The sequence below is a fragment of the Buteo buteo genome, chromosome 3, assembly GCF_964188355.1.
Source record: "Buteo buteo chromosome 3, bButBut1.hap1.1, whole genome shotgun sequence".
NCBI lineage: Eukaryota > Metazoa > Chordata > Aves > Accipitriformes > Accipitridae > Buteo > Buteo buteo.
Window position 1 is genome coordinate 27,483,900 of NC_134173.1, and position 25,310 is coordinate 27,509,209.

At 39.9% G+C, this 25,310-nt stretch overlaps 1 protein-coding gene across 5 annotated transcripts in view; it reads left to right on the plus strand.

Annotated features, from left to right (window-relative positions):
- The window catches only part of LAMA3 (laminin subunit alpha 3), a 121,282-nt gene that overhangs the window by 85,995 nt on the left and 9,977 nt on the right, over positions 1-25,310 (plus strand). For 4 of the 5 annotated variants that reach the window (XM_075023146.1, XM_075023147.1, XM_075023148.1 and 1 more), the window contains 24 exons: positions 55-164; positions 2,042-2,122; positions 3,326-3,432; positions 6,057-6,107; positions 6,497-6,648; positions 7,189-7,299; positions 7,399-7,510; positions 8,071-8,238; positions 10,531-10,727; positions 12,147-12,263; positions 12,809-12,963; positions 14,339-14,480; positions 15,074-15,173; positions 15,556-15,672; positions 15,756-15,935; positions 17,738-17,880; positions 18,939-19,115; positions 20,322-20,473; positions 20,572-20,734; positions 21,218-21,351; positions 21,852-22,002; positions 22,860-22,979; positions 23,919-24,043; positions 24,385-24,505. In XM_075023146.1, coding sequence (XP_074879247.1) covers positions 55-164; positions 2,042-2,122; positions 3,326-3,432; positions 6,057-6,107; positions 6,497-6,648; positions 7,189-7,299; positions 7,399-7,510; positions 8,071-8,238; positions 10,531-10,727; positions 12,147-12,263; positions 12,809-12,963; positions 14,339-14,480; positions 15,074-15,173; positions 15,556-15,672; positions 15,756-15,935; positions 17,738-17,880; positions 18,939-19,115; positions 20,322-20,473; positions 20,572-20,734; positions 21,218-21,351; positions 21,852-22,002; positions 22,860-22,979; positions 23,919-24,043; positions 24,385-24,505 — 3,186 coding nt within the window. Of the gene's footprint in view, positions 1-54; positions 165-2,041; positions 2,123-3,325; positions 3,433-6,056; positions 6,108-6,496; positions 6,649-7,188; positions 7,300-7,398; positions 7,511-8,070; positions 8,239-10,530; positions 10,728-12,146; positions 12,264-12,808; positions 12,964-14,338; positions 14,481-15,073; positions 15,174-15,555; positions 15,673-15,755; positions 15,936-17,737; positions 17,881-18,938; positions 19,116-20,321; positions 20,474-20,571; positions 20,735-21,217; positions 21,352-21,851; positions 22,010-22,859; positions 22,980-23,918; positions 24,044-24,384; positions 24,506-25,310 lie in introns of those variants that run through there. The other variant, XR_012649775.1, reaches the window with a different exon arrangement.

A 25,310-nucleotide genomic window follows, 5' to 3' on the forward strand; every position in this document is an offset into this window, starting at 1 on the left:
AGCCATATTGAGTGGTAAAGCACTGTTAATTGTCTTGCTTGTTTCCTTTTGAAGAACTGTCAGTATAATACTGCTGGGGAGAAATGTGAGCACTGTAAAGATGGTTATTTTGGAGATGCCACTCAAGGTTCCTGTCGGGTGTGTCCTTGCCCTTATACAAACAGGTACAGTAGAAGGTCATGAGTAGTCAAGCAGAGGGGAAAGGGGAGGGGAAAAAGAAAAAAAAGAAAAAAATCCAACCCAAAACCCTGCTACCATAGGAGGATAATGATCTTTTTCTGTATTCTCATATCACCCAACATGGTGGGGCTCAGACCCATTTGAAGCATGTTAGACCAGCAGTAAATTGGTGCTCTGTCTCATGGCATTGCCTTTTTTAATAAGCTGAGTATTCCAGTTCTCAGTGAGTTCCTGAACCACAAAGGCATGCTGCTTATCGCCTGGGAGAGCCCCAGGCAGTTGTAATGGGCTTATGTAGAATACCACCAGTAACTCCTTTGTAGTGAGAAATACAGGATGGAGGTCTTTTCCCTTATGGGGCATATCCAGAATCTTTATTGTTTACTGAAGTGCAAGATGTAAGTTATCTTTAGTCTCAACGTTTAACACCATTACTCTGGCTAGGAGATAAGTGACAGCAATGAAACAAGCATTTTATATGAATTCAGAAAATTCAGTGAGATGCAAAAATAATATAAAAATATTAAAGCTTTTAAGCACATATCTAGATTTCTGAAAGAGTATGGTTGCTCTTCAGGTGGAAATTCTGTTTGAAGTACAAACATACTGAGCTAGAAAAAATTAAATTTCCTTGGTTCTAATAAGGTTGCCAGGCTTTTAAAATTGGGCAGTAAATTGCATTTGAAATGGATGGTATGTTTAGCCACATTGTTTGTCATCATTGGTCAGCTCTCAAATGTGAAATGTGTTAAATAAATAAATAAAAAAAAAATTAAAAAACCAAGCTATGAATTGCTAAAGGCACCACATAATATTTTCCAGGTGCAATAGCAAACACCAAGTAGCCTTAAGTAAGAGATTTACACTAGCAGACAACAGACAGGTTTTTCATTTATCGGGGAACTCTTTGATAGATCTGGTTTTGACAGCATTGGCCTCTTCTGCAGGTGCTTGCCTGAGGCTGACTGAACAGATTTTTAGTCATCTTTTGCTTTAAGAGGGCTGGAATACGTAGGGAGACCATAAACCTTTGCAGTTTCATAGCTGCACATTAGGGTGGTAAATACCATTCCTGACATAGGAAATGCACCCCACCTGGCATTATTGGAGTTGACAACTTTCCACCTAGTCAAATTATATGTAATTCTTAGTACAGACATCTGTCTTTGATACACAGACTTGCTTTATCCAATGGTTCATAGATTAAAAAGTGGAAATAGCAAACATGGCCTATCCCTGCTTCACCTCCTGCCTTCTCCTTCCCAAACATTGGCCAAAAAATGGTTTTCATCCCATAGAAGTTTGAATCTAGTTGAGTATGCTGGGAAGGGCAGACAAAAATATTCATTGTGTTAACCAGATATACTCTAGGGCTTCCCAGAATAGTGCACAACTCTATTCTGCCTTGGTTAAAAAAAACCCCAAACAATATTAGCAACATAAAAGAATCTTCTAATGTTTCCATCCATAAAAAAGGAAAAAAAAAAAGCTATCCAAACAGGAGGAAATGTTGTCTAGCACAGGCTATTGATTCTTGCCTAGTAAGATAAAATAGCTACCCAGACTTGTTTTATGTTAGAACATCACTATTAAGGTTTATTTTAGGCATTCCTTTGGGTAATGAATTATTATACTCAGTCCAGAGGGTCAGGAAATGATTGGTTTTTTAGTCTAAGGGAAAAATATGAAACTTCAAAGAATTAGTCACAGCAATTTATGTAGAGGCAATTAAATTAACTGAGAAGTAATTTGGTGGTATAAAAACTTTTTAATCTGAAAGTCGTTTAACTGAGCTTAGCCTCTGGAGTGTAAAACCCATTTGATGATGTGCTCACAATAATATTTTTGCTTCTACTCAAAGATTTGCAACTGGCTGTGTGGCAAATGGTGAAGAAATTCAGTGTCTCTGCAAAGAAGGCTATACCGGAGTTCGCTGTGAACGGTAAGTGACTTGTTTCTCAAGACCGAGGTTTTTGAGAGGCACCATAAAAGGAGTTATGTCTCTACTGGGTAATACATGAATGTACGCATATGCATAGTATGCATACGTATGCCTTGCCTTATCCTGCACTCTTTCTGGTAAAAATGACTCCCACTTTTTCCTTTTTCCAGTTGAAAACATTTTTCTATTTCCTCCAATGTACTTGGTGCTTCAGTGTTCTTAGTTACCCAACAGCAATGATGAGGCATTTAACCCCATACCCTTCATCGCAAATCATTCTGATGTGCTCCACAGGAGGAGCATACAAACACAATGCTGAAGCCATCTCTTTTGCTGGAAGATTGCAGCAGTTTGGCAAAGCACAAGAACAGCATGGCAGTTTCAGGCAGGCAGAGGAAGCAATTTCACTGAGTTTCAGATCCAGGGAGAATTTAAGCATAATGGAGTGGTGTTGTCTGGCCAATAAGTCATGTCTCACCTGAAGACAGTAGCACATTGTCTTGTGCTTCAAGACTGTTACCTTTGACATCTAAGCTGCAGTTTATAGACAGATTTTCTCTTCCAGATCTAGCTGTACCTGAGCTGCTCATCATGGCCCTTTGATCACACATTACCATTCCTATAGATCTTACAACAGAGTAACTTCTAGGAATATTAGCTAGCCAGTCTGGACAATATATTTTACCTATAAAATATTTAGAGATCATTCACACAGGCTGCTTTGCTGGCAGATAGCAAGAGGAGGTATCACCCAGCAGAAGGGTGATAATGTCATTCAGTGCCATTGCTGTTTGAAATCTCAACATGTGCTTGCAGTATGATCATCCTTAATATGTGTTTTCTGGTGGGATCACAGATCAGAATGGTGTGGTTTGCTGAGTTAAGCCTTGTCAAATTCTCTATGTATCTATATCTGTGTGCATTGCATTTTTTAAGATTAAGTGAATTATTCCTATACAAGCATTGTGGGAATTCTTGTATTTTTAGAAAAAAATTCTGCAGTACTTGGAAAGATATTTTTAGCATAGTGCAGAGGATACTGTAAACCAAAAATATACCCTTTTTATCTAAGTCAAGACATGAAATCAAAAGTTCTTGAAAGTTTCTTCAGGAGAATAACTGAGGTTTTTTGTCAAGGGAAAGTGTATTTCACAAAAGTAGCTTCAAATATTTAATAAAAATTATTTGTATCTCTCTATCTAGCTGTGCTCCAGGATATTTTGGAAATCCACAGAAATATGGAGGCTACTGTCAGAAATGTAACTGTAATAATAATGGACAGCTGGCTAGCTGTGACCGTCTGACTGGAGGTACGTGAGGGCCTATGAATATGGAAGGGAGCATTGTTCTTTCTGGGAAGCAGAGATGGAAGGTACTTAGATCAGTTGAACTGAAGGAAAGATGTAGACTGATAGGAAATGCAGATCATTTTTAACAACAAGTAAGGTTTCCTAAAACATAACACCATGGTAATACAGGGGCTGTCCTGAGTAATCAAGTTCACCCTTGTAAACCATTTTGTCATGTATTTCCCTTCATAAATACTACCAATTTTATTTTGGTTTTCTGTTTCACGGGTATGTTTTAAAATGCATTATGGTTCCTCCTCTGACATGGTTAAGTCATATCTTGCCAGCCTGTGTTATGAGCTTATGAAACTGAGCAGTCTCAAGATGCCCTTTTAAAATGTACTTGGGACAGATCAGTGACATCTTCAGAGGCTGTGTCAGGCAGTGCCATCTTAGGTATCCAAGATAACTGTGTTTACAGTGGAAGTTAGGACCTGACTCGGGAGGCTGTTTTATAAATCCTGCTATATACCATTCTGCCATCTAAGACATCCATGATTTTCCCAGTATCAGTCATACATGTACTGCACTACTAGTAAGCTCTTGTAAGAATATTATGCCACTGGCATATATTTGCTTTATCTATTACAATTCTGAAGTAAAGGCCCCAAGCCTCCATTCCTCAGACTGCCTTTACTTCAATCCTTTGGGATACTCATTTCTATACAGAAACACATAGACTACTGCTCCTGAAAAGGACCTTGATTCTCCCATATTTTCATTCCCCAATAAAATTACACTTTTCTTTCCCTGTAGGCAGCTTTTCCTTCTCAGACATTAGTGAAGTGTCAAACTAATAACTCCTAATATTTCCATGCTCTTCATTTCTCTGCACTACTCTTCATACTGCATTCAAATGACTGCCAAGGATCACCTTATCTTTTCTTGGTCACAGAAATTAGAAAACCAGCAAGTGATGTGAACTGCTGTTGGCAGCTGGTGCAATTTTTCAATAGCTAATTCTCATTTCATATTTCATCATTGAAGTAATACATCTTTATTATATATATACCTTGTGTGGAACAGATCCAAGCAGTGGACGTTTTGTCATTCCTTTCTTTTTGAAACAAGAGTTTGCTAGGACAGACTAATCCGTAGGGCAAAATTCAACAAGCCAGTTTGTTTTCAGTTTATCTCCAACTATATATTCTGATCAGCCATCTCTTTCTCCGCATTAGGAATAAAACTCTGTGTGATCATCAGCACAGCATGTTCTAGCAGGTTTCTTGTGCGTGATGTTTGGCACTTGGCCAGACTTTTTCATTTCATCATTTCTTGGCTGATGTTGTTTGTGCACAAGCTGTAATAATAGTTTTGTTTAATTGGTACTTCACAGCAACAGCTGAAATGTGCCTGGTGTTAGCTGAATTACACAACAGCAGAACTGCACGGGTATTTGAATTTCAGAATAATTTCCTTCGTTCTCTTACAAATATATGCTTTGTGACTTGTCTCCTTTTGGCAGCAGCACTCACTACCGATACCATTTAACTTCCTGATGACTTAATGTGCAAGTGCCAAAGGAAATGTTTGTTCCAGGCTGTTCCGTGCTGCTGTTAAAGTTCAGGTCCAATTTTATCACTGTAACCTCTCACAGTTGCAAGCTGTTGTTGACTCTTGACAGCAGCAATCTATACCCTGAGTGCATCCTTTTCCTTCAGAGTAAAAGACATGCACAGCCCTTTTCATTTTCAAGAGATGAGAGTTTGGCAGTGGGACCAAGCCTGTAAAAGGGACTTGGGCATCAAGATGGGGAGATTCCTGTCCTATATGATGGCATTTTTAGGAGCCAGTTTCTCTCCTGCCTCCTAGAAGTTAGGATCCCAGGATGTTACAATCCCATGTGCACCTGGAGAATGTTAAGCTTCTTATAATGGAGTTTGTAAAACAAACAAAACAAAACAGCACACTGGACAGGCAGTCACTTGTGCTAGCTTGTTGGAAAGTCTGAGGGCAATGGTTGTTATATATCACCTGTATCTGTGGTCGAAGCTCCATGCCTTGGGTTACATACAGCACCTCCTTCCATGCATACACTGTGGATTTCTCTCAAGCTTGATTAATCCCTTAATCTTGCAAGCTGTGACAGGTATGAAGGAAGGCCATAAACATTTCTCAGTTCCTTGTGGGTAAGACATCCTTTGTGGAATCAGAATCTGTGCTTTGAACATGGATGCTAAGGTAGATAAAGGGTTTGAACCTATGTCCTGGGTAAAATGCTTTAACAATATAGTCTTGGCTCCAATCCTGGTGGTGTTATTCTAGGCAAATTCTAGCAGTATATTCAGCACACTTGATGTGAGAGAGCCTCCTGCTGCTACCCAAGCAGCATATATTGGGGTGGGTTACAGTCAGTTTCCTCTGAGGGATGAAAAAGGTGTTGATCTCAGCAAGGCATAAGTGGGAGCTGAATGTTTTGGCATGCTCAAGCCTTTTGGGCATTTCAGCTTGTTCATAGTGTATGGATTTATGAAAGGGCAGCACCATGTTGTAATGGCTGCCAGTCATGAAAAGTGAGGGCAAAAATGCAATAGTAGTATTTCCATAAGAAACCTTTGGTTACTGATGACGTCTTGTGATTTCAGAATGTTTCAATAACGAACCAAAAGATGTGGATCCCAATGAAGATTGTGACTGTAAGTAACAAATAGAACTGCACTGAGATTGCCTTCTGCTGGCTTTGGATACATACTAATGACTCTTTTAAGGGTGGCAGAGTTTAAAAAGGACTGCAGGTGTCCTGTAATGAATGTTTTAGAAGCAAACATTCAACCAAACACTTGGAAAAATGATAAAAGAGGTGGTCAGCTAGCCAGATGTAAATGGAGCCTCCTCCTGTTTTCTGGCTTTGGTTACTCTTCTTAATGCTGTGGGTTTTGTTGTTGCCTTTGTTCTTCAGGCGGCACCAGGTGACAAGCATCAAAGTGCTTCCATTGCATCTCATTTATTAAAGTACTCAGTGAAATGTTGTCTGCACCAAATATCAATAATATGTATTGTTTTCCTTTGCTCATGCTCCCTCCAGCTTGTGATAGCTGTGTAATTACACTGCTGAAGGATTTGAGCACAATAGGTGACGAGCTTCAGCTGATTAAGTCTCAGCTGCAAAACGTCCAAGCAAGTACCCACACACTGGAGCAGATGAGACGTCTGGAAGCACGCATCAAGGACTTAAAGGTAGGCACACATAAACAGAAAAGGGGATTGCAGATTAAGTGTGTAAGAGCTGAACCTAGGAACTTATTCCATGTTTTTGTCAGCTTGCATGGAAATGTACATCAACTTTTGATTTCAAATACCAGATGCTGACAGCACTGGGCTTCATTTGTTAGAAGGCAGCTATTGTTTCCATGTCATGCTCAGAAAGAGAGTCAGTATCTCTGCTTTTTCTGAGGCCTGCTCACCTTGAAAGCTGTATCTCTGAGGTTTCCCTATAGCTCTGTCTTTTTCCAGCACTTCACTTCTCTGCCTTACTGAAAAACCCCAACATTCCAGTTGCCGGTACAAAAATTTATCCTAAAAAATTTTCTTTGGTTGGACTAGCAGTTGCTATACTCACAGATATAAAAGCCCAGGTTTTGGGCAGCAATTGGTCAGCCTTCATGTCAGTAATGCTGCTCTTATTTACCTTGGGTAAAGGACTAACCCAGTGAATTTTTGCTTTTTATCTCCTGTGTATGGGTGATTTATTGGAGTACTTTTTTTCTTTCTTTTCAGGTCTTATTGAACAATTACCGTTCTGTTGTTCGTAATCAGGGTTCAAAGGTAGATGAGTTGGAGACAGAATTCATTAACCTAAATCATGATATAAATGCTCTCCAGGAAAAGGTGACTTACCAAATCAGTTTAAAAATACACATCTCTTGACTACATTTTAGCATGCTATATCCAGGTATTGTTAATCTAATCAGTTTTTTCCCTTGCTAGGCTGAAATGAACTACAAAGCAGCTGAGATATTATTTAATAATTTTGGCCAAACTCATCAGAAAGGAAAGGATTTGGTTTCACGAATACAAATAGTTGTCAACAATATACAAGGTAAAATTAGTCTCTAACTCCATAAGGTGTTTTGGTTTACGGAATCTTTTCAGTTTATTTACAGTATTCTTAATTAAGCATGAGAGGTTTTCTCAGAAAACAACTTAATCAATTAGAACTTAGACATAGCTGTGGAATTCACTCTTCCTGTTAGAAATCTAGTATATTACGTTAGTTTAGGAGCCTACCTTCCCTATGTAGTGAATAGGGACAGAGAAGCTTTACCACAGGGACATTTAGAGCAACAAATTGACTATCCTGACTTTAGTCTGACTTTAGTCTGGGTTGCTATCCTAGGCTCTTTAAAGTTAGAAGCTTAAAATTATTGCTGTGAACCTGGTCATTTGGGACAAATTTCAAGCCCAATGCCACCTTACTAGCTCTGGTCATGTGACAAGGGATACTTTTCAGCTTATACAATTAATGCAGAATGGGTCTGCTTCATTAAAGAATTTGGGAATAGGCATGTCTTTTTCAGAAAAGAGCCTGGCCCTGTCATTTGTGTCTTTGCGTAGGCTTAAGCGCATCCTCTCTTTGACTTTGACAATACTTGCTTTCAGTGCTCTTGGAACAAATAGCTGGTACAAATGAAGAAAGTAACAACTTGCCCTTGGGAGATGCTGCCAAAGAACTGGCCGAAGCTCAACGCATGATGACAGAGATGCGAAACCGCAACTTTCGCCAGCTTCAAGCAGAGGCGGAGAAGGAGAGAACAGAAGCTCAGCTGCGTAAGGGCTTGTTCTCTCAGCTTCTTACCCTCTAGAAAGATCAATCTTCAGTCTGAAGCATTATTGATTGTTTGGGATGGAGTGCAGGGAGGGGCATTTTGCAACATATCCCTGGGGTCTGTGGCAGTCCTTGGTCAACAGGAAAGTGGTAGTTCTGGAGGGGATTTAAAGGCATTTTTATTTGTTATGGAAGAAAGTGAGTTGAGCTGGGGAAGAAACCCAGTAGATCCTTCTTTCATAACTAGATCAAACTCAGTGAAATAAAGATGTAGCTGATCCTCACATACTTACGCAGCGCTTCTGTGTATTATAATATATAGGCTATGGTACATGCAGCTATTTTAGAGGAATTACAGATGTAATTTATCAACAGATTTTCAGAAGCTGCTAGCGTAGTCCAAGGGCCAGATCATACAAGGATAAGGAAGTTCAGAAGTTCTAGTTGCACTAGTTGTACTCCCTTTTATGTTCTCTGCCTGTTTGACTGGGATATTCAGAAACCTGATTCTGGACATCATAGAATCATTTAGGTTGGAAAAGACCTTCAAGATCATCAAGTCCAACCGTTAACCATGCCCACTAAACCATGTCCTGAAGTACCCTGTCCACTCGCTTTTTGAACACCTCCAGGGATGGTGACTCAACCACTTCCCTGGGCAGCCTATTCCAATGTCTGACAACCCTCTCAGTAAAGAAATTTTTCCTAATATCCAACCTAAATCTCCCTTGCCACAACTTGAGGCCATTTCCTCTCATCCTATCACCAGCCACCTGACAGAAGAGACCAGCACCCACCTCACTACAACCCCCCTTCAGGTAATTGTAGAGAGTGGTAAGGTCTCCCCTCAGCCTCTTCTTCTCCAGCCTAAACTTGCCCCAGCTCCCTCAGCAGGTCCTCATAAGACTTGTGCTCCAGGCCCCTCACCAACTTGGTTGCCCTTCTCTGGACACGCTCCAGCACCTCAATGTCTTTTCAGTAGTGAGGGGCCCAAAACTGAACACAGTACTCGAGGTGCGGCCTCACCAGTGCCCAGTACAGGGGGACAATCACCTCCCTGCTCCTGCTGGCCACACTATTTCTGATACAGGCCAGGATGCCGTTGGCCTTCTTGGCCACCTGGGCACACTGCTGGCTCATATTCAGCTGGCTGTCAACCAGCACCCCCAGGTCCTTTTCTACCGGGCCGCTTTCCAGCCACTCTTCCCCAAGCCTCTAGCGCTGCATGGGGTTGCTGTGACCCAAGTGCAGGACCCGGCACTTGGCCTTGTTGAACTTCATACAATTGGCCTTGGCCCATCGATCCAGCCTGTCCAGATCTCTCTGTAGAGCCTTCCTACCCTCAAGCAGATCGACCCTGCCTCCCAACTTGGTGTCATCTGTTAACTTGCTGAGGGTGCACTCAATCCCCTCATCCAAATCATCGATAAAGATATTAAACAGAACGGGGCCCAACACCGGCCCTGGGGAACACCACTCGTGACCCACCGCCAACTGGATTTAACCCCATTCACCACAACCCTCTGGGCTTGTCCATCCAGCCAGTTTTTCACCCAGAGAAGAGTACACTTGTCCAAGCCATGAGATGCCAGCTTCTCAAGGAGTATGCCATGAGAGACGGTGTCAAAGGCCTTGCTGAAGTCAAGGTAGATAACATCCACAGCCTTTCCCTCATCCACTAAAAGACAGCAAGAACAGCAAAGTCACAGGCTTATCTCCTAACCCGGGGCATAATTGAGGAATGTGAAAGGCCTTACGAGTGATAGTAATTTCCCCTAACTTTGAACTTTGATACCTACATCTGAGTAACTCTTCTGTGTCCTGTCTTGCGGGCAGTGAAATGGGCGCTCTTAAGACTGCGATTCATTTGACCTCATTTATAAATGTGCCCGTATCTCTCTATTGATTACAGAGAAAGCTTTGATGACTAGCACAGATGTAGATGTCTACCTTGTAGATGAAATTGTTGATGAAATTGTGTTAGTTCCATATAAAAAAAAGAAAACAATTCAGTATTTGTAGATCATCTTCATCCTTACTTAAATTAGAAATAGCCAAATAAATGTTTACCTGTGCTCTGTGTCTGCAGCAGCAAACTTGTGAACAGATTTGATCCAGTGAGATGCTGAATAGCATCTCTGCTATAGTAACACTGAAGTTAGGGCTGCAAAGGATGCTCAGTATTTCATACAACCAAAGCTTTCTAATCCTAAATGTCAAGCCCTTTAGAAAGAAGTTTGTTCTGATTCCCTTCTTCTCTGAACAAAATTTTTTTTCTGGTCCTGATACTACAGTACTGGCACGTATTAAGAATGAACTACAAAAGTACCACCAAGAAAATCATGGACTTATTAAAATTGTGAGGGACTCATTGAATGAATATGAATCCAAAATCACTGACCTTCGTGAAGCTCTGAATGAAGCAACGGGACAAATCAAGCAGGCTGAAAACTTAAACAGAGATAATGGAGTTCTGTTGGAAGACATTAAGGTAATGTCGGGGTTTGGGAGAAGAAAGTTAAACCTCAGGAGATAAGTGCTTTTAATTGCTGCTTTTGATCTTGCAAAGCCAAGTAGCACTAATTCTTCAGACTTTCTCCAAGGTCTCTTTCCGTCTTTTGATATATGTATGGACAGGTATAAACATAGTCTACTCCCACTTGTGGCCTCTTTGCGTGACCAAGACATAGCTCTGAAGATAGTGGGGAAGGAGAGTCTCTGCCTAGCCCTTCTCTTCAGCTGCACTAACCTTTTTGTTTCCTATTCTAGATCAAATTCTTGATGCTGAGGTAATTTTTGTAATAAGTTCCTTAAAGTATTTGGCTTTTACAGCCATGAAAGATGGGAGCAATAATGTGTGCAATACTGTTAAATTATTTGGGATTAATATTCTATAGAACTGCTTCTGAGGTCTCCTCAGAAAGGTGACAACAAACAGCTGTTGTTCCTGAGCAGTGCTGGATTTTTAAAGCTAGTGAAATAGTACAAGAAATAAGGGTGTGCTGCAGGACCTATTCTTTTAAACTAATTGTGGTTTTGCTGAAATATATCACTGTTTTAGCATACTCATGTCCATGCATTTTGCTAACACTGCTTGAACAAAAGAATTTATACATTCAACTGTCCCATTCAATATTTAGTTGTACCTTTATGTGCATGTACTGTATAATATGTGTGCCACATAAGTATGCACAGTTGTGTTAAAAGATGGATGCATCTGTACAAGTTTATGATTTATGAATCGTACACTTCTCTGGTAGAGTGAGATTTGTCATGTTACAATGATAGAAACCCAACTGAAGAGAGCTAACTCATCCTTACCTGCAACACCACTTGTTTGGCTGTGTTTGTGGCATGCCATTACCCTAGAGCTGCACTGTGGATTGTCACAGGGCTGCTGTAGACCAAGAAGCTTCATTCCGCTCAGAGCTTTCAAGAGGATAAGGTGGGGAGGTTTCACACCCCCTTTCTGGTAAGATCCCCAGATGAAGGGATAGTGTAATCATTTTATTTCTGCCTTTGAGAGAACAGAAAAGATCAGGGTAGCCACCAGGGAGCTGTTTTTAAAGTTTCCACGTTTGAAATTTCCGGGTTTGAGAGATCAGACACTTAGATGGTCTGCCCTGACAGTTTATCTCAGCTGACCTGTGCTGCTTTTACTTTGAATGCTAATAACTGAACTACTGTAGCCTGCTGCCCAGCTGTATGCTATACTACTGCAGACTCCTGAGTTTTCTTGCTCTTCTAATCAGTACGATAGCATTAGTCCCTAAACAGTATAGGCGTCTGATTAACATAGCGATAGTACCTTTGGTAAATCCTACTGCAAACTGGATTAGGTAGATATAGTTTTCCCTGCCTCTCATTTTTCACCTAATCACATGTTATTCAACCTTTGATTTTTCCTCAGAAACGGATTGAGGAGACAAATGTACAACAGAAGAGTATCTTGAATATTCTGAGCTCTGCCCGATCTTCCCTGACGCAAGCTAACAGTGTACTTGGATTATTGCAAAAGAGCAAAGAGGTATAGTTAACCTTCTTAAGGTTAAAAACCCCAATATCTTCCTGTCACTGTAAGGGGTAGCATAGCTCAGTGGCTAAGACATGAGGCTTATCTGAGCCTCACAAAGAGGGAAGGATCTCACAGCCCATCCTGGGTGCAAGAGGAACCTGCCTGCACAGGTTTCTGTAACAGGAGCTTGTTGAGGGTTGTGATGTGTCTGAGGAAGACACTAAGCTGTAGATACCTGAATTTGGGAGAATATCTGTAAGAAATTCCATAAGTGATTGTGCTGTTTTTGTATTTCTTTCTGAGCAATTGCTTTTAGCCAGCATCAGAGACAGGGTGCTGGGCTAAGGGTCTTTGGTTTGACTCAGTTTTTACATAATGGGTCTGGAAGCATAATGTAATGACTACCAGCTGTTTCCAGTAACCTGCAGAGTAAGTTGGAAGGGAATGTTTTTGCCCTTGGTCTCCTCAGGTGCAAGGTATATGTAACACTGAAGGAGATGAGGATAAAATCAAACGTGTATGAATACAAATAAAATTTTATTTTTATAAACCTGTAGGAATATGAAAGCCTGGCTGCTCAGCTGGATGGAGCAAGGAAGGATATGAATGAAAAGCTGACAAATCACTCCTTATCAGCAAGCAAAGAACCATTGGTGGTGAGGGCTGAGGAACATGCCAAATCTTTGCAAGACTTGGCAAAACAACTGCAAGAGTATGTTGCCATTCCTGTAAATGAGCAATTTTTGTAGTTAACATCCATGGTTGCAATGCTTTGTCTGTAACTTCATTTGCTTTAATGATGATTTGCAAAGTTAGAAAGAAATTAGGTTTGACTTTTTCTGCTTCTTCATGATATACAGATGTTTTCTTTTCTTTTTTCCCCACAAACCAGGTCTTCCTGTATTTTTTTCTGATCCCCCCCCCCACCCCAGAAGTGGGGACTCCCATAATACAGTTTTATATTACTGCACTAACACTTCATTAACTTCTTACTAACAAGAGAAAATCCTCATGTACAGCGTGGGAAGATGTTTAGAATATATTTATTGTAGTGTTATTTCCTGTACTTGTACTCAGGGATACTTTTATGATGTCAATGAATTGGGGCAAATAATTGGAAGAAATGCCATCTTGGCAGTCTTCAGACACACCTCTTTAGCATTAGTGAGGAAAATACTTCCTATAGTTTTCTCATCCTTCAAGGAATCTTCTAGAAGGGCAAAAATATGATAAACTTTATATGAAGCAACTGTTTCTCTCTCCATTACTTGTACTTTACCTTGGAATTATGATTGAGATTTTGGAGGCCTTCTATGGTACACCAGAACAAAATGAAAAAAGTGAAATCCTGATTTTTTTTTTTTTCTTCCCTGTGCAAATTGTTTGCATTTTGTCATTACACCAACTAGAAGCTCTCAAAAAGTTAAATTCCAAAATACCTAACTCAGCTGGAAAATTCTTGGTTAAAAAATACATTTTCATTAATTTTTTGTTAGTTTTCAGTGTGATTTTTTCAGTTAAGAAGACAATGTTCTCACAAATACAAGGCAGCTAATACTGGGCAGTTGCATACTTCATGGGGAATGGGTAGAAGAGATTTTGTCTGTTGTTTCTGATTCCAGAGCTGCTGTGCTGGTTCTTGGGGAAAATACAAGAGGTCTTGTTGTTGCTCCATCTTGTGCTCCATCTGCCACTCCTGTAGGATGCTGGAGCAGCCAGAGATGATCTGGAAGCTACAGTTTTCTGAAATCCTCTGAACTGAAGTGTATTTGGGGGGCTGTGATCGAGGTGGCTTATTGACCTTGTGCCTTGGTGAATTCTCCCTATCTTAATCATTTAAATACTGCTCTGGAGGCCCACAGTTGTGCTTTTCCACACGCCTGAATTTATCCCATTTTCTGAAGAATCTTTTCATATTGGTCTCCCTCCAAGTTTGATATTTTTGCAGAATGAAATTACAGATCTAACTTAAAAACATTTTCCATGTTGGCATTACTTAGAAAATACTGAGTTCAGGTCTGTTCAGAATACTTCTCAAAGTCCGCAGTCTTTGCAGAAGGCTGCATTTTTCACCCTGTTTCCCACAGAATAAAGAACAGTGCCAGGAAGGACGAGTTGGTAGGCTGTGCTGTGGAAGCTTCTACTGCCTATGACAATATTATTAATGCCATCAAAGCGGCAGAGGAAGCGGCCAACAAAGCTGGGAATGCAGCTGACACAGCTTTATCGGTAAGTACCTGTAAGTGGACAAATGATGGTATACTTGTTACAATTAGATATTTTTTAACTATCAGAGAGGCACCAAAAAAAGACCTGTGTGTCTCAGCATTCCGTATTTGTCTGTGGGCATTATATGAGCTGCTATTCTGCATGTTCATGAATTACCCTTGGTTCAGCACTAAACAAGCTAGTTACTGCCTTTCTGATGAAGCTGTCCATATGAATGCTAACTGTTCTTTTCAGTGGAAAATAAAGAGGTCTGCATAAGGCAAGCTCAGTAATCACTGATGGTGATTTTAGGTATTCTCTTTTACTTTGCACTAGTGATATCCACAAGCTCTTCAGCAGAAGAGTAGTATCTAACAGCTGTGTGCTAGTAATTTCTTCTGAATGCCCCAAAATCTGTCAGAAGTTTGCTAAAGACCAGGGTTGTATTACGATTAAATTAATCTTGATAATTGTTATTTAAGGTGGTGTTCTTCACATGAAATCTCTGCCCTTGTACAGTTGGTTTTTCAAACTGGATTGGGCTATCTCTTTTACTCTTTAAATTTTAGTATAATTATTAAAGCAGTCTTACAGTACTGTGCTTCTATTACCAGACTGTGAAGAGAGAAGACCTATCAGGAAAAGCTGCAAAGTTAAAAAGCGAGAGCAGTACACTTTTGAATCAAGCACAGGAGACTGAAAGGACATTGCAAGGTACCGAGAAAGAAAGTGATAGTAGAAATGTTGGCACAGCATGACAAGCTTTCATTGAACCAAGAATTTTCACAGTTCATCAAAGCTCTGCAGCACATATTTAACCAGAAGAGGCTAGTTCCATTACAGTGGGACATCTTGTGATGGTTATTTCCAATGGCAAAAAGGCGAGAAAGTGTATTTCCTACCTCTGCTATGCTATACACTTTTGCAGTACTCCTGTCCAGCAAATCCTTTGCCTTGTATTTGTTTTGCAGTGTGTTCAATGCTCAGTGGTGACATGAGCTGTGTAGGAGTGCAGGCTGGTGCTGCAACACCACCTGTCTGACAGAGAGGTGGTATTTCTGTTTAAAATTCATACAGGACATTCACTGTTTTGCAGCTATTGGTCCAACACTTGAAGACATAAAGCAAAGACTCAGCGTCGCTGATGGAAAGAAGAATACACTGCAAATTGATCTTGTCACTCTTCAAAATAATCTCAATGGGATAAACAGAGGTCAGTTACTTACTGATCACTTCTGCTTTGCCTCTTTCATTTATTACTATAAGAATCTGCACATGCATTTGTGTATTTTTCAGATGACATCGACAGCATCATCACCAGTGCAAAGAACATGGTAAAAAGTGCCAAGGATGTCACAAATAACGTATTGGATGAACTGCTCCCAATTCAAGCAGATGTGGAGAAAATGAAGAGCACCTATGGAAGCACACAGAGTGCTGGCTTCAGTAAAGCATTGATGGAGGCAAACAATTCAGGTATGGCAGGTGCTATCTGAGACCTGCCAAGTCACTGTCAGGTGGACATGGTCAGTTTTGCAGCAGAAGTTTTAGTCATCCAAAAGCTAGGCACCTAGCCTAAGCTAGTATTCTGGGCTTCCTTTATTGCCAGTGGAAAGGGACAGGTACTGCAGAAGGTGATTCAGGCCATCCTGTGGTATATGTTAAAGGCTGATACCATGACTGGTCTCTAAAGACTTGGAGGCCAGTGACTAGCAGGTTACCCCAGGGTTCAGTACTGGGTCCAGTCCTGTTTAACATCTTCATTAATGATCTGGATGATGGGGCAGAGTGTACCCTCAGCAAGTTTGCCCATGACACAAAACTGGGAGGAGTGGCTGATACACCTCTGGGTGCTGCCCTCCAGAGGGACCTCAACAGGCTGCAGAAATGGGCTGACAGGAACCTCATGAAGTTCAACAAGAAGTCCTGCACCAGAGGAAAAACAACCCCATGCACCAGTATATGCTGGGGGGGTGACCAAGCTGAAAAGCAGCTTTGCAGAAAAGGACCTGGAGGTCCTGGTGGGCACCAAATTGAACATGAGCCAGCAATGTACCCTTGCAGCAAAGGCTGAAACACAGGAGGTTCCTTCTGAACATCAGGAAACACTTTTTTACTGTGAGGGTGACCGAGCACTGGCACAGGTTTCCCAGAGACGTTGTGGAGTCACCATTCTTGGAGATACTCAAAAGCTGTCTAGACACAATTCTAGGCAGCTGGCTTGAGGTGGCTCTGCTTGAGCACTGGATTTGGACAAGATGACCTCCAGAGGTCCCTTCCAACCTCAGGCACTCTGTGATTCTGTGATTTTCTACTACACTGGCTAAAGAAGGGACCTAGACAGTTAGCATAGGCTAGATGCCTGTTAGCTGAAATTAAGTGAAATAGATTGCGTAGAGCCTGTGTTGAATACAAAATAAGGGACAATCACAATCCCAAACAGCATCTTTTTTCATCAACTTTGTCTGATAAAGTCAAGTGAGATAAAGCATTTTAAATAAGATAAATACGGGAGCTAGTCCTGCATGTTATTGCAGAGCCGTAAGTCATCCCTGGCTTAGAAGTCATATTTAGAAAAATACTAGGTCTGGGTTTCTTTTTATTTGCCTTCTGCATCATAGGGTTGCAGTCTGCTAATACTTTCAGGCTTTTTTTTTTTTTCAGTCATAGCAGATGAAAAATTGTTTCCTGTTTTAATGGAAGTTGAAGTTCTTATAGTATCTCCTTTTCTCCTGAAACAACCTGCCCATATACTGTAAGGCTCACTACTGAATTGTGATGACTAGCAATCATGACACAAGAATATAAGACATGCCCTGCTCCGTCACGCCAGCAGTCTGCCTACCCCAGTATTTACTCTCCAACAGTGGCAGCAGGAGATGCTACTCCAGGAGTGCACATAAGCCTGACCCCTGTCTGCTGTCCATTATCCTCATCCTCCCCTAGCATCCACAGTCACTGGATAATAATGTTAGAGAGCACATCCCTGTCTGTTCTATTTAATATTTCTTTCTGGACCTGAATTTACCTAATACGTTTTTGGAACTGCTGATTCTGTCTCCTTCTGCAAATACCTTTGGCCACAAATTCCAGGAGTACAGTAACCTCTGTATAAACTGCTAGTTTCAGTGAGGGCTTCCTAATATTGTAGGACTAATGAAAACAGTTCTGTCATCACCCTGCTCACTGCTTTTCTGATAATCATGTAGTCATATCATATTTTTGCATCTGTTTTCCTCCTCCTTTCTATCATCAATGATTTTTTTCTTTCATTGCAGTAAAAAAATTGACAAACAAACTTCCAGATCTGTTCAGCAAGATCGAGAGTATCAACCAACAGCTGATGCCAATAAGCAACATCTCTGAGAACGTAAATCGCATAAGAGAGCTGATTCAGCAGGCAAGAGATGCTGCAAATAAGGTCTGTCCTCCTGAACATTGCAACCATGTTTGACCTCGGTGGCTTGGACACAGCAGTACTTTTGTTCCTCTTTCTAAATCATTTTGTTAAAATGTGTGTGAAGGATCAGACAAAATTTAATTCAACAGCACCACCCAGCACTTAAACTAACTGTGATGATGGAAAGCATAATAATTTGTACATAAAACTGAGTGGATGCAGTAGCATCCTGCTGCATCCTCCTCCCATAAGGTTTTTTCCCAGGTCATCTCTGTAATACTTGTATAATAGCCTCTCGCCTTCCAAGGTACATTGTGTTGGCTTTGGCAGGAGGGGTAGAGTTGACTCTGCAGCTTAGAGGCAGGGCTCTCCACCCACGCATGGCCAGTGGAACACTGGCACTCCCATATGAGTTGTGTAGCCCTGTGCTCTCATGTCTCCAGCTGCCCCATGACGTTAGGAGTCAGCTACTAGCATCTTCTTATTCGACTGCCCTTACTCTATTTAAGCAACTGCTATAGTTGCTCAAGGGATAGCATCGTCTCAGGTCCCAGAGAAGCATAACTGAGGTTATCACAGGTAACCTACAGTTAGAATGAAAAAGAGGAATCTGTAACCGTAGTGTAAATAGCTGTAATGGGATGTGTCTTTATTAATATCAGAGGTGCATTATAATTTCCAGCAGACAGTCAAGTCCAGCTAAGTGAAGCACCAGGATATGTATGTAGACATCTAAATAATTCATAGGCTTGCTCTTTAGAGCTGCAGGGCATGTCCTTCCCTGTCTGTTTCGTGAAGGTAACAATTACTTGTCAGAGGCGCAGTTAAGGGTTGATTAATTGATGTCTGGAGTAAAAAAGTGCTGTGTTAAGTATTGATAATACAGAATACTGTATTATTCAGTGTGTTTCCTAATTATATTGTTTTGTAGCATCAGAGTCCAAATCTGTAGTAACTGATGGTTGTAACATGACTAGGATATATAATAGGTTACTTTGCAATTAAACACAACAGTGAAATAAGTAGGAATAGTAGCAATACATAATTACAATGTACTGACTTTTGTTTTTTCTTAACAGGTTGCTATTCCTATGAGGTTCAATGGCAGCTCTGGTGTAGAGGTTCGACCTCCAAGCAACCTTGAAGATCTGAAAGGCTATACTTCACTTTCTTTCTTTCTCCAAAGACCTCAGACAAGATTAGACACCTCCCAGAGGGCATCAAATAAGTTTGTACTGTACCTGGGCAATAAAGATGTAGGTATATTTTGAGATTTAATCTGATTTTTAGAACAGACAACATGCTTTGAGGAACAAATGGGAAATGATTTATTTTGACTGAAGTTTATAGCTACTGTTGGCCCATTTCTTTATACTTGCCATTATGTGGTGGCAGAATTGTTTTGTGAAGAATAGTTATTCCTCAACCGGCAAAGTAACTTGTTGGGTGACTGACTGATTTGCCTTTTGATGCTTTGCTGTTTTGTTCCTCTGGAAGTTACTTCTCAGTCATGGATACCATCATACAGTCTTGTCAGAAGTATCAGGTTCTGCAGCAGTCAGCACAAACTCAGCCCTACTACTGTGTCAGAGCTTTGACTTCTTTCACAGTATAAGCCACTGTGAGTTTCCCTGTTGGTTAAGAAAAAAAATAGGTTTTTTTAAGGTCTTTTTTTTTTAAGTTCTAAAATTCAGTCCCTCAGCTGTTAATTTCTTTCTCTTCTGAATATGCAGAATAGTACGGACCTGCTTGTGCATTCAGGCTTGCTCAAGCACTATCAAACATTTAAAAAATGTCCTGCATGTGGTTCCTAACTATGTATTTTTAAGTCTTGTTATCTGATAGGAGCTGTATCTGTAGTGAGTCTTGTGCATACACAGAAAGCTGTTTAAAGGTAGTTGTTCTACACTGGATTTCACCTTTTTATCCCCTGAATATCTGGCCAGGATATCTGTTGACAGCATTTTTATTGTTACTTGTGAAATATGGTATGTTGGAGAAATAAAATGTGAATTATTTGGCAAAATGACTGCTTCCAGTCACCTCAGCAGGAACCATTGTCTTTGAGTGTTATCCAAACATCTTTTTTATTTTGCAGATGCTGAGTAATTTTTAGTAGAGGTGCCATGTTTTCATGGCTTTAGCTGGGAGATGTTACAAATGTGAAAATTATTTTAGCTACTGTTGTAATAAAAATTAAAAGCCACGTGTGTCTCTTCAATTAATTTATGACTATATTCACTGAATCAATGCAACACATTATTCATTGAATCAGTGCAGCATGCAAGATAACAATTTTTTCTTCCCAGAACTGATAAACTTAATAACAATTCTTATCATTAGGTGGTTGGATTTCTTATGACTCACACACAGTGTGATGATGTCTCTGAGGAAGTGCTACTGTATTTTGTCTTCATTAACATTAATAATTTATTAATGATTTTTTGCTTTGCTATTCTTAGGCTTCCAAGGACTATATTGGTATGGCTGTGAAGGATGGTCACCTCACTTGTGTCTATAACCTTGGAGATGGTGATGTAGAAATAGATGTGCAGCCGTTTGTGACTCAAAGCAAAACTGAGGAAGCTGTTATGGATCAAGTTAAGTTTGAAAGGTATAAGATCCACAGTGCACAACAGTCTTTTCCAAAACCTGTTAAGAATATCTTTTATTAGTGTGATGTGATATTTTGCCCATCTGTTTTGGTTTTAGGATTTACCAGTATGTAAAGCTGAATTACATCAAAGCAGCAACATCAACTTCTCCAGAGTATGCAAGCCCTTTGACTGCAAGCAGTGGAGGCAGTGACACTCTCCTAAATCTTGATCCCAACACTGTTGTCTTTTATGTTGGAGGATACCCACCAGATTTTAGGGTACAAAGAGTTGCTTAGTCTTTAAAAGAGATTTCCATCTTAATCATTCTGTTGTTCTTACAAGTAAAGATTGGAACTAGCAGTCTTTCAAAGGCTGTGCAAAAGTTTATCCATGTCAGTAGGAATAGACAGGATGCAAGATGCTACTTCCTACAGAAACTGCCTGGCTTATAGTATGCTAAAACTCAAAGAAGGGAGTGTGATTGTATTTCATCTGCCAAGGACAGCATGAAAACTGTCCAGCCCTGCTAAGTACTATTCCCAATCCATCCATATGACTCTACTTTAAATTGTGCTGCAGTACTCCTGGGGTGGTATCAGATGGTTTGGGTATTATATACAAAGATATAATAATTTTATTACATTTAGAATGTCATATTCTGTGCCTTATTAATATTTGCAGTAAGTCTTAGCAGTTACATGTCAAGGTACAATTTTGTCAGCTGATGTTAATGGAATGTTTTTGATGACACTATTTTGCAGCCTCCACATAAGCTAGACTATCCTCATTATGAAGGCTGCATTGAATTAGACAACCTAAACGAGCATATTATCAGCCTTTACAACTTCAAGAGGACGTTTAATCTCAATACCACTGAAGTGCAACCCTGCAGAAGGTATGATATAAACACAGAAGTGTTTCACAGTTCTGTGATTTTTATCATTATGAATTCTTGTCTTTTCAGATCCAGAAGAATAACACTGTGGCTAAACTGGTGATTTTTTTCTAACTCTTGGTTATTGCTACATTTCTTAGAGAAAATCCTCAGTGTTGGCAGGATTCACATCTATGGCAATCTCAGCCCACTGGCGAACAATTTAGATGTTATAATACCCAGACACAATTCATGGACTAATGTATTCTCCTCCTTTATAAAGTAAATATTACACTAAGTGCAAAAAAGTCAGTCACTAATGATTTCCTCTGTAAAGATGGTATGCAAATCCAATAGAAGCCAGTGGAAGGTTTTGTCTTGGGTTAGATCAGAATTTGGCCCTATTAGTTGCCCTCTACCAAATGCTTTAACTTAAGCTTTTTTAAAATTATGACAGTAAGTCCATGCGGTAATAATTTTTGCTCTCATATATTCACATCTGTGACACTGAATTATTACAGGTATAAAGAAGAGACTGACCAAAGCTATTTTGAAGGTACTGGTTATGCCAGTGTCACACTGAAAGAACCAAATACCCACAGCCGAGTACGCTACGAGCAGACAATTGAGACTACTGCAGATGAAGGCATTGTGTTTTTTGCAGCAAATGGGGTAATTCGTGGAATGCTTCTGTCTGTTTTGTGGTCCAAGAATATTTTTAAAATCTTCACTTACTCGAGAACATGTTAGATTTACTAGTAACTGTAAGGAAATTTCTTAAAAGTATTATTTTTGTCCATGTGGCAGATTAGTAGATTCTGCTGTATGTTTAATGTCATATGGTTTAGTTTTAGGTAGTCCCACGAGGAGCAGGGAGTTGGAGTCGATGATCCTTATGGGTCCTTCCAACTTGAGATATTCTATGAATCTATAATGGCTGCTTAATACTCACTTTGTCAAGGCTGAGAAAAAAATCATTCCAAGTAGCTCCTCCATTAGGCCATGCAGAGAATTTGGAACTAATGGCAGGCAGGGAGGTTGTAATTTGAATCAAACCAACTTTGAAATACTGAAATCCTCCAAAAGTGGAAGGGCACTCTTCCCAAATCTAGATATGGGTGCTAATAGAGTAAGGAAGAATTTAGAAAGTGATGTGGTGACTTATACCTGTAAAAGCTGCTCAAAACAGCAGTGATGCTACTTATCTAATAATACTATAGGCATGTTTGCAATCACTATGACATGTTCTGGATAATTTCTCAATGCTGTAAAAAGTCAGTAGACATCTTGAAATGACAAAAAGTCCTCTAGAGATTTGGAGAATACATCTGGAGCTGATACCAGACCTGTTTGTAACAGTTTATTACTTCTTGTTGTTATTATTTTAAGTTTTAGTCTGCTTTGTGTTATCTTTTCCCCCAAAAGCTTTACTGAAACAACTAGATAGCTTCATTACAATTATTCACATCAGTGGAATATATATGAAATGTTGGCAGTTTAATTGTGGTGGCTTTTTTTTTTATCTGCAGGATCAGTTCATCAGTGTGCTCATTAAAGATGGTCATACAGTTTTTAGATACAAAGTTGGCTCTGAGCCTCCAAAAGAAATAGAAACCAATGCAACTGTAAATGATGGAACATATAAGCAAGTATGTAATTTTAAACAATTAAGTGATCATTATTTGTAAAAATACACATTAGCTGAAACTAAACAGCTTGTTGTAAGTTTAGTTGTGAAGTTTTCCTTTTGTATTGAGGGGATCAAACTGTTGGGGATTAGTTTGGACATGTGAAAATTAATCTTTCTACTGTTGTGCCTTCCTGTGAATAAGTTCAGTTTTAACAGAAAAACCACCAAAGAAAAAACCTCTTTGACAGAGCATTGCTTTATTTAGAGCGAGCTGTGTACATTGCAATTATTAACATTATTTTAATACTTAGATTAGTGTTTTCACCACCTAAGGGTTTATTTCTTCAGGCCAGGCTGCTCTTTACAGAGATCACTTTTTTGTAGTCTTTTTGTTGTTGCTTGTCTACTTAGCTTCAGTCTGGCTGTTTTGTAGCACTACTAGAGTGAGATCGTAAAGACATTGTTAAAACCTGTGATTGCCATGTTGATTCATTCTTGCTTTTCCCCTTACATCTCCAACTATCAGTGTAGGTTGCAGGGTCTGCTGGAGTGAGTCTTTATGCCATACTGGGTCAAGTAACCTCCAGCCAGCTGACTGACCTAGTCTTTGTATCAGGCAGCAGCTCCTGCATCTTCAACTGCAAATAGAAGGCAATATCTGAATCTTAGGTGAGGTGTATTTTAAGGGCAATCTTCCTGAGGAAAATAAAACTTCCAAAAAACAAAACCTTGTATTTGGATAGTAGAGCATTTTCCTTAGGCATTTGCTTTGGCTAAATGCCCAAATTTTGCAAAGTACCTTTGAACTACTGCAGTTATTCTGTATTTAAGGCACTAGTAAGCAAGAGGAGGGAAAAAACCCCCAACACTGTGACCTGCTCTGTGAAAGTACTTTTAATCTGCTAAATGATATTTGTTTCTTCTGAGTGAAGTAATTCTCATTATTCACCTATTTCAGATTCATTTGGTGCTTGCCCGAAGTAGGAATACTGTTCATGTCAGTCCTGATATTAAAGCCAACATAAATGTCTTCGTTTTCACTAAATACTATCTAGGTGGAATTCCACCTTCTCTACGGGAACGGTGAGTAACTATGAAAAGACTGTAATACACAGGCTCTGTATGGAAACTCCATCTAAACTCTTTCCTTAGGCAATTTCTTTCACACTCTGTATGGGTATCTTATGTGGTATGAAAATAACCAGTGTATAATACATGATCATAATCTGTGATTTTTGGCTAATGGTGGTATCTTTGTTAGAGTGTATCCTGAAGACTGGGTTTGATTAGCATGAAGGAAGAAGGATTGCTCTTGTTCTGGTTTTCTATTTTTTATATTGTCAGCATTTACAGGCTACTATACTGGTGTGTGCTTTGAAATACCAGGCTACTGAACTCTTTTTCCTTCCACTCCCTGAAACCAGCTTTAATATATCCACACCTCCATTCCGGGGCTGCATGAAGAATGTGAAAAACCCTAACACTGCATCTGTTATTTTTGATGAGACTGTTGGTGTCAGCAAGAAATGTTCAGATGACTGGAAGGTAACTAACAAAGTTCCTTAAAAAGTTCTGCTGGAGTTCATAGAGTCTGGTTTGTCTATAAATCCTGGACCATTATGTTTTACTTAGGTCAAAAATTATATTTGGTTAACATGTGATGGTAATAAAAGAACCTGGGATTGGTATGAAGATATGGAAGAAAGGAAACTCCACCTCTACTGTGATAGCTTGCTCCAGCACATAGTCCACCCTCTTAATTAATACTCTGTACAATTAAAAATTCATATTTACCATGTAAGCTTGTTGGCTTCCAGTTGCTGTTATTGATTAGGCCAGAATACTTAGTTACTTAATACTACTCAGGATCTTTCCTCTCGCCAAGGTACTTATGCTTCCTAATTAAAAGACCTCTCAACGCTTCTTCTTGAAAGAGCTAAGCAGACTCTACTTCCACTGAAGTCTCTCATTGTAAGGCTATTGCACCACTCATCTGATTGTTTTATAATTATTTTCTGTGCACTCTTGAGTTTTGCCACGTTCTTTTTAAAATGGGACAATGTGACGTTTCAGTGTTGGCTTAACTAATGCTGCGTGGAGAGATGAAAACTACCCTTCTGCTTCTACTTACTGCTACTTACATGGTGCATGATCCCATTTGCCCTTCTTACTATGACATTGCACTGAAAGTCTGTGCTCATTTGCTTTCCCTTTGTGGCATCTAAACCTTTCACAGAGCAATTTCTTTGCAGACCATTTCCCTATGCAGAGGATCTGAACTTCATTCTCTGTCTGTATCTATATGACTTCTCATGTATTAAAATGTGTTTTGTTCAAAAAGGCCCAGGTA